We start from the raw sequence: 16,204 nt of genomic DNA on the forward strand, positions 1-16,204 counted from the left end.
AGTACGTACACGCAACAGAACCATCTTACATGGAGAAATACACTGTTGGAGGCTAAACTGCCCTTTCCAACATGATAATAGCTCACTACCTGGGAAGGCATCACTCAATTGATACCAAAGAGATCAAATATCATGCTCCATAGGACGCATGCAGTCTCACAATGCAAGTGCAAATGCTATTTAGAGTCTAGGTGAAAAATACAAAGTGCAAGCGCATTCCTAACTGATGTAAAGCATGCATTTTTTTAAAATGATGAATAATAATAAGAAAAATCTAAAAATACAATAATAAAAGGTTTAAAAAGCAAGATGGCAATTAAGTATTCAACTAGTTACGTAAAATTTAAACATGGCATTTCATATAGTTCTCTCCTATTTACTAAATATACACATTTATGATTTTTGATAGCCATGGTCAAATTAATGTCCATGGTTGAATTAAAGCTACCAAAAAGCCCATGATCAAACGAGCTCAAGAATTGTAGGTTTTGACTTCTATGTTAAAATAAGCTTGGTAATATATATATTGTTTTTATAAGTAAACAATTGTATTAATAAGAATAGGCATAGCCCAAGTATACAAGGGGGTATAAAATAGGTAATACCTCTTTAGGAAGAAGAAATGGAAATAAGAAAATCATGAAATCGAGGCCATTGAAATCTACAGGTTTGGCCCATAGAAACAAACTTCTAACAATAAGTAATCTAATCTCCTCCAACGCTCATTGTCTTCAAACGTCCGATCATTTCATTTCTGCCATAGGCACCAAAAAATACAAATAGGAATCATCGTCCATACAGCTGTGATTTGTAGAATACTGCCCAAGTTCGTCCAACATGCAAAAGCTCGACTACCGTAGCAGACATAACCAAGGCTAGCTCTAACCTTCTGAAGACATCTTCCCATAACGCTCTAGCAACCTTGCAACGTGGTAGAAGATGGTCCACAGTCTCACCACTTTTTTGCACATACAGCACCAGTCCACTACAATCACCCTACGTTTTCGTAAATTATCCATCGTCAGAACCATTCCCATAGAAGCTATCTATGCAAAAAATGCCACCCTGGGAGGCCCCTTATTTCTCCAAATCCTTCTCCATGGAAAGTGATTGTTCTACGGTTGTGTGCGGGACTTATAGAAAGAGCGAACTGAGAATATACCTTTTCAAGCAGGTACCCACCACAAAGTGTCAATTCCTTGAGTACTCGATCTCATGGAGTACAAAAGTCTGAAAAAATCTGCAAAGCTGCTAACTTCCCAATCTTGGGCCGCCCTAGTGAAACTCACATAGTCCAAACTAAGTCACTAGACATCTCCATGAGGTCCGCTATTGATGCTTCTTTCTCACGTGCAATCCTGAACACAGTAGGGAATGAGTCCTTAAGGGCACTATCTCCATACCATAAGTCATGCCAGAATTTTATTCTTGAGCCATCTCCCATTACTATTCTAGTATGGCGAGAGGCAAACACCCCCACCCTCGTCTAATGTGCTTTCATACTCCCACTCCATAAACCTCATGTACCTCCCTAGTGCTCCATCCCCCCCTCCCCTCCCCCCCCAAGAAGTTTCTTGATTCAGATCGCCACACTCACTGGAAATAGGTTGGTAAATTGGACAGAGTGGTTTTTATTAGTGTAATCCTACCACCTTTCGACAAATACAATCTCTTCCAACCTACCAATCTACATTTAATCTTTTCAATTACTGCATCCCAAATGGATTTAGCCTTGGAGGCGGCCCCCAAAGGAAGGCCAAGGTAAGTCATAGGAAAAGAGAAGACCCTACATCCAAGAGTGTTAGCCAATAGCCGGATATTGTGAATGTTACCAACTAGGACCAACTCTGACTTAGATAAGTTTACTTTCAAACCGGATACAACCTCAAAGCAAATTAGAAGTGTCCTTAATGCCAGAATCTAGTTTTTTTTTTTTTTTTTTTGCCTCACAAAATATCAAAGTATCATCTATCAACAACAAGTGAGAAATGTTAAGAGTACCCCGATTGATGTCACCAACCGAAAATCCAGCCAAAAGGCCATTGTTAACCATAGCAAAGATAATTCTACTAAGCGCCTTCAACTGGCTGTTGTTCACCAAAAGCAAGTATAGTAGGAAGTACACACCTCCCCAAGCACCACCTCTCCAAGAGCACCACCTCTCCCCAAATCCATACCTCCCAAGCAAGTATAGTAGGAAGTCCCAACTAACGTGATCGTAGGCCTTCTCCATATCCAACTTGCATAAGATACCCAAATTGCTAGATTTTAGGCTTTATTTGGATTCAAAAACCATCTCATCTAATCTAATTATTACAACTTTTCCAAACTTTCGAACAAAATATAATAAACAATTCAACTTTTTCAAATTTCAAAACAAAAGTAATATTAAAAAATTATATTCTAACAATATTTTATTCAACTTTCTACTCTTATCTATCATCTAATCTCAACTCAACTCAACTCATTATCCAAACCTCCCCTTAATCAACTATCTAGGCATTCATTAGTGTTGAGTACTGATTCCAATATTTTTCTTCCTCGTATGAATGCGGCCGATAATCCTTCACCTCCGATGCCCCAATCTTCTTGAGAATAAGTGCAATAAAAGTGGCATTAAGACTTTTTTCAAATTTTCCAACCGAAAAATATTCATGGAACACCTTCATTAAGTCCTCTTTCACCACATCCCAACATGATTGGAAGAAACCCATAGAAAATCCATCTAGACCAAGTGTTTTGTCTCCTTGAAAGGCCTCTCCAACCAAGAGACATTCTGCTGCTCAATGGTCTCAAAGGCTAGCCAATCAAGCTTTGGCCTCCACCCAACTTGCTCGGTAAGCAATTGTTCGAAAAAACCAACGACATGTTGAATCACAGAAACCTTCATGCAAACAACTCCATCTATGTTCAGAATCTCAACGGTATTAGTTCTCCTATGGGAGTTAGCCACTCTATGGAAAAAGTTCGTGCTTCGATCTCCCTTCAACCACAATGCTCGGGATTTTTGCCGCCGTGAGATCTCCTCCAATAAGGTAGCCTTCTCTAGTTCTAAAACTAGCCATGGATCTGATAGGAGGACCATCATTGCCTGACTCATTCCACAAAACCTTCTGTTTTTTGCCACATTCTTGAGTTTAAAGTATCTCTGTCCTCCCTAAAGACCACAATCCAACAAGATAGGAAAATTATCAGAACAGAGTCAAGGTAGTCTTTTTTGACATAAACCCGAATAATGAGTTTCCCACTCCGAGGAGACTAAGGGTACATTTGGGTAATGAGGTAATATTAGATAATCTGTGAATAGTAGTGAAAAAGTGGTGAAAACGTAATGATAAAATATTGAATAGAAGTGAATAAAAGTAAAAAGTAGAAAAAAATAGGTAAAAAGTAATGATAAAATATTGAATACTCCACTACCCAAACACAGCCTAAGATCTGTCCAATCTAGACCACTTTTGGTTATTAGACCACATGTATGCTCCACCCATAAGAGCAATGTCCACCAACCCCAAGTCGAAAATACACTTCGAGAAATTCATCATTGCTGGCTGCAACCTACTTTCTCCCAATCTTTCACTTGGGAATCTTATAACATTAAAATCTCCACCTATACACCATGGTAAGTCCCACCAGCTATGTAACCCAGCTATCTCCTCCCATAAAATGTTTCTACTGTTGTCCAATGTCGGCCCATAAATTCCAGCAAAAGTTTATCCACCACCATTCTATCCCACATAACTACTCCACCTGAGGCCCCAACCGATGCAAGATTAACCCAATCAACATATCAACAGCTCCACAAGCTTCGAGCGGTACTTCTTGAAATAATGAACCCCCTTACTAATCTATTACACAGTGCAGAAATTGACTAGAAGAAAAGGTGATAGAAATTATACTCACAAGATTCATACGTCTAAGATTGTACAAAGGGTATTCAAGGTACCCAAAACCTCCATGAATGATAATGGAACCTTAAAAAATTATCCAGAATGATCCTCCCCCATACCATCCTTCCCCTTTTATAATTCACTCAGCGCACTCGAAGTAACCACCCACCAGAAAGTGCAAAAGCTAAAATGACTGTAGACAAACATAATAAAATAACAGACTATTGTAAACTGAATGGCTGGCATAAAACGCATAGCATTGGCCCTAAATGAACAGCTTCGATAACCACTAAACGCAGCGTCTCATTTATTCCTTCAAATGGCAATCTTTCAATCGTTTTACCCAAACACAAGAATTACTTACTCAAGTCCCAATTTCCTCCAACCAATCCTAAGCTCCTAACATTCCATCTTAGTTTCCTGCAAGTACACGATGTCCGCCTTATACTCACGGAGCAAATTTTTTATCCAAAAACTCTTATTAGCCTCATTAAGCCCTCGAACATTCCAAGATACAATCTAGGGCTTCATAAAGAAAATGTCGATCCCCTTCCTTTGGATCTTTCTCTGCTTGAACTACCCTCATAGTTGATAGACCAAGTTAATCTCTTGAGCTCCCTCTGTTTTTTGGAACCAGATTTCTTGAGCTGAGCGTGTCCTACTTCAATGGCAATTATGTAAATTACGGGTCCTAAATTAGGGTTTAGAATTATTATTTATTATTATTATTAGTAGTAGTATTTTTAGTAATTTTTATAAGATCTGTTTTGAGATGGTGATTTTATATGAGTGGGATTCTTCCACTCTGCACACCCATATATCCCTCTATTTGATTTCCAAGTCTGAATAGTTTCCTAATTGGTAACTAATTCATGCACCAAAACCCTCCCATATATACTCATACTCTCCGTTCCCCACAATTTTCCTTCAACAAACCCACAATATTCTTGCGGCCAGAACCCCATCGCATAGTTAAACCAAATTCCCTCCTATACAAAAAAGCCACCGTAGTCTTCCTCACACAAACTGAGACACTCTCCTCGCCAGAATCATCTAGAGGACGCCATCTGTTGGGCCTGGACTTGTGTTGTTAAACTGGTTGGGCCTGGTTGTATTTTTCAGAAACACCCTTGTATGTTGTTTTACATGGGCTTGGTTTTACTTGGGCAAATACCAGTCCAAAAACCTCATTTTTCAGAAAATACTTGGGAGTTAAATTATGTTATTAAGTATTAATCTTTTTACCAATTTACAGCAGTATATTATAACAGTTCAGATTTTATTTTCTTAAACATTTTGAACGTGATTAAACCTCTGTTATATAATGAGATTTCCACGGCTTGTCTAATAGACTTGTATAAAGCCTAAATTACACAACTACGTATATTTTTTTTTGATAAGTAATCAACACAACTACGTATATTTGAAAGATCAAAGATCAAATATGATATTAGCGTTTAGATGATTATATGATATTAGTAGTTATTAATTTTAGTATATAACCAAATATTACTAGATTAATTTTCCTAGCATGTGATTAATTAAGTCAAATGCTACGACACGTTTTCTAGAAATGTAGTGACGATTAGTGCTTCATATAGGTAACGAACGACGAAGTGAGATTGCGGAAGCAACACTAAGAGGTAAGTAACATGATCATAACTTTAAGTGTGCTGTAAATATTCTGTTTTTGCATGAAAAATGTGATGTTTACCTATGCTACGCTATGAACCAATTCTAGCCCCTTTTCATGAACCTTGATGAATTACAATGATATGCTTATGAATGAGACTATGTATGCCATGCTGATATGAATTGTCATGAAAATCACATGTATGCCATGTAATGTTTAGATTTTTTTTTTTTATCAGTAATGTAATGTTTAGATTATGTTATGCCATGTCTATGCTATGCCATGTTGCATAAGGCTCATGTTAATAGGCTATGTTTAATGTTATGTCATGCACAAGAGTATGTCATGCCATGTAAATTCAAGAAGTCAACATGTTCACATGCATTACGAAAGTTAGTAAGAAGACACATGAATGACAAGCAAGCTTTAAGAATGGCATTATGTTATGGGTGGGTGCAAGCCACGAACTTAAGCTTGGTCCACCACATGTAAGCTATGATGTTTTGAGGTGACATGGACCCAAGCGTGTTTCACCACATGTTATGATATGTTCTGTGGTGCCACAAACCCAAGCGTGGTTCACCATATGTTATGATAACACGAACCCAAGCGTGGTTCACTACATGTTATGATACATTATACGGTGTCACGAACCAAGTGTGGTTCACCATATGTTATGAAATGTTGTATATGGTCAACAACAATTCGACCAATGTACACATGTTATGATTGCCACTAAATAAGTGAAAGACAAGATGAATAAATTATGTACAAATGGTAGGAAATGCATGGAGTCAGTCATTCATGCATCCATTTTTCATGTATTGCCATAATTATGTTTGATTCTGCTTATGCTACTAATGAATGATCTATATATTATGTATATGTGTGACGATGTATGTAAATTTTCAAAATTAAGCCTAATGTTAAGCTAAATTAAGTTTACAGTATGATGTGCTATTACTGAGTCTTCGACTCATTTGGTTGTTTCTCTATTTTATGTTTTAATGTCCAAGATGATGATTTTGTGGATACAGTGTGGGAATGCCAAGAGTAGATTATTCTTCCAAAGACTTATACCTTGAGTAAGTGTCAGTGCCACATGGATCTAGTTATGATTAGGCAGTTGAATAAATGATTTTGATACATAGAACTAGTTTATGTTATTTGTATGTTGTAGCTTTTATATTATGAAACTCTATTATACTAAGTTAGTTGATGGTTCAATAAATGAGGTATATTTTTATGGTGTCGAATCTCTTTTTTTTTTTTTTTTTTATAAGTAAAAATTTATTAATACCAATGCGCCTGCCCCTATGGTGTCGAATCTCTTTATCAAGCGTTACACTACAAATGTACGTAACAATCCGTACCTACGGGAAGGGGTGTTACAATTAGCAAGTCATGAATTGTTCCTCAAAACCGTCACACTCAATCCCAACACAATGTTGGATTTCCTTCACCTTATGTATAACCAAGTCAGAGGCAGTAAATTGACACGATGGCAGAGAATTCAGAGGTATAGGCTCCCTATCCATCTCAATCCCTTCCCTGGTTGCCCACTGCGACTCCATCAGCGCCCTTGTCTCCTCCTCAGCAAAAACAGACCTACACTCCCACTCAAGAATATCATTCAAAGGAACTAGCATCCATAAGAATCCTTCACTAACATCCTCATCACCCCGAACCTCAGTACACGACTCATGATCGATAGCCACTGTTTGAAGAACCTTCACCGAAAAGGATACAACCGGAAACTCGAATCCTCGTTATCTCTGCTACCCATCGTCCGTTTTTGTCCATACTGTGCTGGAAAACTAACAATCCGATAGTGAGGAATGGTGGTGACCCATGTCTGGTTCTATTACTGTCAGTGTCGTTGACTCCACCACTATCGTGTCCTCCATCTCGATCGCCATCGACAATTCCTCGGCCTATCGCGAGTCTATTGGCACCACCTCCGACAAAGTTCCCCACATTGCTGCCTTCACGGATCTTCCATACGAGTCTATCGGGGCCAGCATTCATCTTTCCTTTGTCTTGGCCCACAAGCTGAAGCCCATTGGATCAGCCTAGACCTACCTTAGACTTCCCTTTGTCTTGGCCCTCGGATTGAAGCCCATTGGATCGACCCAGGATAGTTATACCTCTGGTTCGTATATAACGACCCATCTGCCACATTAAAGCCTGATATCTTGCCAGGTCCACGTTCCAAATAGCCCAAGCCCAACTCTTGTTTCTCCTCAACGCACTGTATTAGTCTATCCCTCCACTCCTGCATTGCCACCAATTGCTTTTTCATGTCCAGCAAAGTACCATGCACGCCATCTTCTGTCAAGCTGACAGCACGCCTGCTACCAGCATCTTGACACTGAGCACCTGTTGTACTACTGCACGAAGAGCCTTTCCAGGACCATATGCGTTTCCATGGCTTGCAGTAGCTCGTCCCTAGGTAGCCAACACGTCATATCGTCCTCCCTTATTTTGTTCTTGGGAGTGCACTGGTGAAGGACCTCCATGTACAAACGTGTTTGCAGTTGATTCACCACCACCAACGGCACCGTAAAAGCACGCTTCTATGTTAACTTAAGAATATTTGTTTTATGGGTCTTGAATTGATCTTTTATAATTCTTCAAAAAAATTACCAAAGCATGATTTTTGGTCTTAATGCATGCAAAATAAAATTACCAAAGTGGGCTTTTGTACATGACAAACGTGTTTGCGGTTGATTCACCACCACCGACGGCACCGTAAAAGCACGCTTCTATGTTAACTTAAGAATATTTGTTTTATGGGTCTTGAATTGATCTTTTATACTTCTTCAAAAAAATTACCAAAGCATGTGTTTTGGTCTTAATGCATGCAAAATAAAATTACCAAAGTGGGCTTTTGTACATGCGCCTCGCTTTTGGTAAGGGAAGCACTCAAAATTGGCGCTTTTGGCTTTGTGCTTAAGCACACTTTTGCCAACACTGGGTTAACTATCATGCCATATCTCCTTGTGTTGTCCAGGGCGAGGATTCTCTCAAGTGCCATTGTTTACATGAAGAAAGCCACTATTGGGGGAGCCCTAATTCTCCAAATAAGCTTCCAAGGGAAAAGAGTTCTAACATGATTACATAGAACATTGAAGTATGACTTCACTTCAAACACACCCCTTCTAGATGGGAGATCCAAACCTTTTTATCATCACCATCTCATCCCACCCTACATGAATATAACCATTCATATAAGGATGAACAAAGATCAACCTCCTAATTGATTGCCTCCCTAGTGAAGATGACGACACCCATTGAGTAGAGTCATGCTAGAATAATAGTTATCCACTGATCCGCCACGTAAGCTTCCTTCATACAAGCAATTATAAATAAAATTGGAAATGTACTTCTCAAGGATTGATCACCACACCACAGGTCCACACGTCATTCCAAGAGCATATCTTTGACTCGTCACCCAACATAAATCTAGTGAGCTGGGAAGCCCACTTCACCCTCTTCTAATGAGTTTTCTGAGGAACAGATCAAAAAGGCCCATTCATCTCATGTGAGCACAAACCTCCTCCTCCCATGCTTCAATGATTTGTGTTGATTAACACCCTTCATTGGCTCTCCCTTTCATAGGCATCATGCCAAAGTCATTTACCCAAAAGTGCCCAATTAAAGAGAATTAAATTTCTCACCCCTAGCCTACCTTCTTCAATCAGCAAATACAACTTAGCCCATTTCACAAGATGGAACTTGGTGCCCCCCCTCCCCCATCCCTCGCCATAAAAGATCCAGCTATAATTTTTCCAAGTGTTTAGCAACTCATAAAGGAAGTGGGAAAAGAGACATAATAAGTGGGCGAGTTGGAAAGTGTGCTTTTAGTCAATGTAATCCTTCCACCCTTGATAAATAAATCAGCTTCAATCCAGTTAGCTAACGTTCCATCTTTTCAATAATGTCATCTCATATAGCTTTGTTATTTAAGGGAGCTCCCAAGGGAAGGGCAAGATATGTCATGGGAAGTGAAGAGATCCTACACCCCAAAACATCCGCTAAGCTAGTCACGTTCTCAACTTCACCCACAGGACCAATTCCGACTTTGCCAAATTTACCTTCAGATCAGGTAATACTTTAAAACATATAAGTAAGCACTGCAAATAGAATAGATGATCGAGATTGGCCTTGCAAAATATATAGTGTCTTATCAGCAAAGAGTAAATGAGGGATACTGGATCTGGTTCCATGTCTAGAGCCCACTGTAAAACCAGATAAGAAATCCATGCGCTCCATACCCAACATCATTCTACTCAACCCCCATGACAATAGCAAATAGTAACTGGAATAAAATGTCCATTTGACATATGCCTCAAAAACTGATAGAGACACCCATGGGCGTACCGGTCAGCAATATTGAGAACCAAACTTAAAGAAATGCATTGTTAAATCCAGACACACATTTTATCCCAATTCCACATACATTCGGCAAATAAAGTAAGAAGCCCCAATTTACATGATTGACAATAGAGGACATAATGAAGTGGCTATGTAAATTATTGTTGACAATACACAAACGGATAAATCATAGGACCAAAATGACAACAGAAGACATAATGAAGTGGCTATGTCATTTATTGCCGACAAATTTAAAATGTTCACTGTAAATTATGGATTTCCCTGCCCTCCAAACAAAATATCTAAAAGCAGGACCAAATGGTGTGGCTGGAACTAAACTGAATGTGTTCAAGTATATTCAGGATATAGAGATTATATCAAACACATGTGATGTTTTTTAATATTTAAGAAAAAAGGAAGTACATATTTTTTTCAGGAAAAACAGGTACAAAACACATCAAATATTTCTGCGGTCTGTATCATGGAGTAAAGAAGATGATGATTTACAAAAATAACTAAGTCATCCCTTCTTTGTTCATACACAAAAGATATGAACAACTGCAGTCCAAGAGTATACCCACATAAACTATTAAACAATTAAACTTACTGAACAAACAAGTACCAGAGAGTATAACATACCACCAGTTCCTGAAGCAGGGTCCGAAGAATATTTTCCAACAATTGATTCTCATCCTGGGCTAGTTTTGTTTGTTTCTGTCAAGAAAAAAAAATCACCCATGAAGACTGAAAAAGAAAACTCTTAACAATACAAGCATGCAAACCACCAATAGGTTTGTTTGGCAGCCTGTCACATCATATAAACCACTGAGGAACACTAGTTAAAATTTAACTTGTCCAGAAAATAGCCTATCAGAACTCCCATTAAGGATCAAGCTTTGACCCCAGTTTAAAACTAGGAGACATAACAAAAACCAAAAACTTCTAAAGGTTCCAAATTCTTGTCTTTTTTCCCTCTTTTTGGGAGAAAGTAAGGCTTGCAAGAAGGTTTGCATACACCATCTTTTTCACAACTCCAAGTACTCAAATAAACTGAGTTAGGGCTCCTATGTGAGCTTACAATTGAAGAGAAAAATACTCATATTGTATTTTTGTTCAAATAAGCATACCCGCATATAGAAACTTAGCTCCTGTAAAAGAATTCTATTTTTCTTACTTGAGGTTTTACAACTTCCTGAACTGTTTGTAGTGCAAAACTTTCAGGTGGCCCAGGCTGTAGGATGGCCCTCTTGAACACTTCCTAAGAATAACAAAAAAAAAAAAAAAAAAAACAAAATAATAATGCATTGATACATAAACCAGGATTAATAAGAGGAAAAAAAAACAACAATAATAATAACAAAAAAAGGTGAAATAGTAATTACGATAGTTCACCTGGGACCTCATCGTTTTGCCATGGACAATAAGCAGAACAAAAAATAAACATATCGATTATATTTTCATCTTCCGATTATATATAGAGTTGGCAACTTCAAGAGCTAAAAATATTTTTTCACTTAAAAAATGGGCTGTAGTCCAAATGGCACTTCCACTTCCTTAAACTGGAGGTGGTCAGTGGTGGGTCCAAATCTCATAGGAGTGTAAGTTAAATTCCAAAAAAAAAAGGAGCACGCCTAAACAACCCAGTACGACAGCTAGGTCCAAACTTCGTAGCTCGGCCATCTACACTTGTTTTTAAACGAAGAGGGATAAAACTAGGATGAATACGCAGCAAAAAATATTCTTCGTATATTCAATCTCATCAGGGGGTCACTTGGTCGAAGATTTTAAGCTACTAACCATTACTAACAGGTAAAATAACCAACCAAGAAGGCTTACCATGCTGCAGATTCAACCAAGAAGCCTCGGCAGAGAACCAACAACTCTCAAACCAACAATAAGCAATCGATGCTCCAATTCGGAACCCAACCAATGAGTTCTGAAACCTAGATTTTCAGGTGCAAAAATGACATAAGACGAAGAAGTTAAAAAATAATAGTTTCTTTTCCGTGTTGTTGCAGAGATTTTCGAGAGGAAGAAAAGAAACTCCTAACAATCTTCGTTTCAAAAAGTGGTAAGCAACTCTTCATAAGTTAAACAAAACATTGGGAATCAATTTCAACATTCTGTTTGGTTTCAAAGAAAGAAACGGAGGAAGAAAGAAATTATTAATTTCATATAACGTATACCTGCCGGAACTCCAAACTTGTTCCCAATCCCTTTCCCCGACAGGTAAAACAAAAAAAAAAAACTTGAAACAACAGGTAAAAGAAGAGTAGGGCTTTATGTGGCTCAAAGTCGAAAGATACAGGTAAAATGGAATGCCGAGAGAAATTGAATTAAATATTCAATTCAGTGATATTTCTGCCGTGCATACACTGCCACTCTACAAGCTAGTCCATGCGTTGTGCACCGATTTTGTGCATTTACCACTCAAGGCTACGCAAATGAAATTGGATAAAAATGATATAAAATATTATTAAAATATTATTTTTTAATATTATTTTTATTTTAAAATTAAAAAAATTTAATTATTTATTATATTTTATATAAAATTTTAAAAAAATTATAATGATGATATCAGATCATTTGTGAAATCAAACGAAACCCAATCCACAAACATGACATGCAAAAATAGAGTTAGGGTTCATTTGGATTATAAGATAACATAAAATGATCTGTAAATAGTAGTAAAATGATTTGTGAATAATAATAAAATTATTTGAGTTAAGATGTTTTATAGAGTTTTGAAAAATGAGAAAAAATAAATTGAATAAAAAATATTGTAAATTAAAATATTGTTAAAAAATAATTTCTTAATATTATTTTTATTTCAGGATTTGAAAATGTTGAATTATTTTTTTTCTTTTGTTTGGAAGTTTAAGAAAGTTGTAATGATTAAGTAATGCTTAAATGAAAATTTTGAAAAACCCCAAGGGGTTGGCCCAAGTGGTGAAGGTTTTGGTCTTGTATCACTCATTTCAAGGTCTAAGGTTCAACATCTCATGGGTGCAAACAATCCTTTGGGACCACACTTTCTGGTGAAAAGCTAGCGATTTAACCAGTTCCGTGGATAGAAACTTTCGAGGGTATGGTATACGGAACCGGAGTTTACTCTACAGGGGTGAGTCCAAAGGGCCCTGCCTTGGAGAGATTCCCTGACATAAAAAAGAAATGTGAAAATTTAAAATTGAAAAATGTTTATGTTTGTGGTGTTTGGATATTGAGATGAGGTAAGATGAGATGTGATGAAAGACTCTTAGTTTGCGCTTGGATATTAAACTGAGTTGAATTTAGTTGAGTTGAGATGATAAAATATTGTTAGAATATTATTTTTTAATATTATTATTATTTTGAGATTTGAAAAAATTGAATTGTTTATTATATTTTGTGTTGAAATTTGAAAAAATTGTAATAATAAGTTGAGATGAATTGAGATGAGTTTGATAATCAAACTATCCAAATCAGGCCTTAAGTGGGGAGTTATTCGAATTCTCATCGGGTCAACTTATCGGGTTGGCGGATTGACCTGACACCACCTTTTTTTTAAAAACAAATTGAGAGAGAAACTTGCGAGAAATGAAAAGTGAAAACTCGTGAGCTGTTTCAACCACTAACTCACACAATCCCACTATCAATGTATCTAAAGATTGAAAGTTGAAACCCTAGAAAAGAAATCTTAAGGAAATCTTGAAGAGTGAAGAGTCAAAGACTCAAAACGGTGAAATACTAAAGCCCACGTTGACAGGGTGACAACGACTGCTGCACTATTGCTTCTAGCTTTCCACCACCGTGTCATTCGCCACGCATTGACTCGCTATATCGCCAATTCGCCATCAACATTGTCCACCGACCACCGTGGTCCATAGCATCACCATCAGCATCGTGGGTTTGTGTCATTGTCCATCCTCAACAATGTAGAAGGTAGATCTCTTCCACTCTTATTCTCTCCTTTTTTTTTCTCTTGAAAATTTCTTCTTGTTCATTTTATAGTTTATAGTGGCCTTGGTAAGGACATCTGCTTGTAACCCTCAGTTATCTATAAATAATATTACTATATTATTATATTATATGATTTAGTTGTTTTGGTTTATAATAATATATTATACGTAAATTATGTTGTTATCATTTTATTGGAATTAATTATTTAGAAGAGAACAAGAATCTACAACTTTAGAGAATTTAGGCTGGGTTTAGATACACAAACATACTTATCTTATCTCATCTCATCATTACAATTTTTTTAAATCTCAAAATAAAAATAATACTAAAAAATTATATCTAACAATATTTTATGCAATTACTATTCAAAACATCTCATCTCATCTCATCTGAACTATCTATCCAAACCCAACTAAGTGTGTGAATTTTGAAGTTGAGAGTAGGGTTAAAGATAACAGTGGGATAGAAAATAGCTTATAACTCGAGAATAAGACTCATGGCCCTTAGAAGAGCCCAAACCATGACCCAAAAACCAGAAGCCCGAACATAACCATCTCGGATGACCCAACCTAGTGCATCGCTACCACATCTTCACCCCACATATATGCACACCACCATAATAAGTTTTCTCTCATCCTCTCTCGAGTTCATGTATTCTTTCCCTTCGCATATTGACGCTTGACAGATTTTAAGACTCGGGATTAGAAGGGCTAAAGGGAAGTGAAACGTGGAAAGTCAGTGTGAGTGTTGTACGTAGGAATGGAGTTACACGAGTAGGAGACTAAGGCTAACATTTGTTTTTAGTGAGGGGAGTTAGGTTAAAAGTGCGTAAGAGTTTGGGCGAGGAAAAGCAAGGAGAGAGTTGGGCAAGGAAATGAGAGCAAGGTCATGTTAGGAGAACAAAGTAGTAGGCGAGCAAGGTGTTAAGCGAGCAAGATGTTAGGTGAGCAAGGTGCTAAGCAAGCAAAGTGAGAGACAAATTTCTTTAGACTTTAGAAACATTGCAAGCTGGGCGATCAATTAGGTTTTAGTCTGTTAGCGTAGTTGAATCCCAATCTACTATGGTGACAGAATCGCTTTTTTATTTAATTAAGGCACATAGGAGTATAATTGCACCATTAGACTCATACGAATATTTAGGATTTTATAGTGTAATAAAAAAGTTTTGAGTTTTTCGAATGAATAGTAACTTTTTAGGAGAGAGCCACATGGCATCTAGTTCAAACAACTATCAAATCACCATGTAAGATGTTCAAATACACTATGGATCACTAGAAAACTTTTTATTTAGACACATGACACAATCATAGCCATCTACTTGGAAAGCCTAGGACTATTGTAAATAGGAGGATAAAGTGTGTGAGAGATTGAGGGTGAATCAAACTTGTCATCATGCTCTCTTACACCAATCACTATTCAGTCCAACCAAACACTGCTTGGTCAACCAAAAGAGGGGTTTTAACCCTAATGAAATCCCAATGGGTTTGAGGCAAACTGAAACCCCAAAACCCTTTAGGCTAACCGAAACCCTAAACGGTTTCCAAACCCTAAACATGGCCGTTGTGACTAAGTATTTTCTCTCTTGGTTAAGTCACTTCTACATGAAACCAACCACTCAAGTATACACTTTTACACCCTCACCCACTCGTTTACATCTTGGTAGGGGTGACAATACGTGACACGACCCATTTATCCAACACGAACACGACATGAAAATAACGGGTTTAGGTTTAGTCTTAATGGGTGTAACAACCCTCTAGAAATTCAATAGTGGAATTTTTTTAGGATTTAGGAACCTCGCGAATCGACCAGTCACGTAGGTTTTAGTCTGTCAGCATAGTTAATGTTGCCACTCACTGTGGTGCCAGAAATGAGATTTTATTTATTTGAGATAGTTAGAAGTGTCAGAATGATATATGGTTTGTGTCATTAGACTAAGTTGATTATTTAGAATTTTATGATGTAATAATCTCATTTTTAGTTTTCGGACGAAAAGCTTGTTCGAAAACGCATTTTGTTTATTTTGAGACACTTTGGAATTGAATTTCGATAAAATCATTGCACAGTTAGTTTAGTGTATATATTTAAGATTTTGCAGTGTAAAGTTTGTTTTTCACTTTCCTGAAGTGAATAGTGATCTCAATAGTAGCACCTAGTGCAGTGTTTTCAGAAGCACAATATGAAATGTCCAAATTAGGTTAGAAAAGTTTTATTTGGACACTTGGCAAGATCTTAGTCACACTTTGCGGATCGTATTGGACACTTGACACCAAGAGGAACCATGAGATGGTTTGTGAATGAATCAAAGTGTGAGATTACGCCACCTGCAAAATCATATTCCATCCAACCATCCAAATTGTGCCAA

The 16,204-nt window shown here is 37.3% G+C and overlaps 1 protein-coding gene across 1 annotated transcript in view; it reads right to left on the bottom strand.

Annotated features, from left to right (window-relative positions):
• Nucleotides 1-12,317, bottom strand: part of LOC108993471 (THO complex subunit 1) — a 30,846-nt gene extending 18,529 nt beyond the window's left edge. The window contains exons 1-4 of the mRNA XM_018968402.2: nt 12,087-12,317; nt 11,737-11,843; nt 11,075-11,158; nt 10,540-10,614 (exon numbers count right to left, since the gene is read on the bottom strand). Coding sequence (XP_018823947.1) covers nt 10,540-10,614; nt 11,075-11,158; nt 11,737-11,739 — 162 coding nt within the window. The 5' untranslated portion in view covers nt 11,740-11,843; nt 12,087-12,317. The remainder of the gene's footprint in view (nt 1-10,539; nt 10,615-11,074; nt 11,159-11,736; nt 11,844-12,086) is intronic.
• Nucleotides 12,318-16,204: the final 3,887 nt, after the last annotated feature.

The sequence above is a fragment of the Juglans regia genome, chromosome 16, assembly GCF_001411555.2.
Source record: "Juglans regia cultivar Chandler chromosome 16, Walnut 2.0, whole genome shotgun sequence".
Taxonomy (NCBI): Eukaryota; Viridiplantae; Streptophyta; class Magnoliopsida; order Fagales; family Juglandaceae; genus Juglans; species Juglans regia.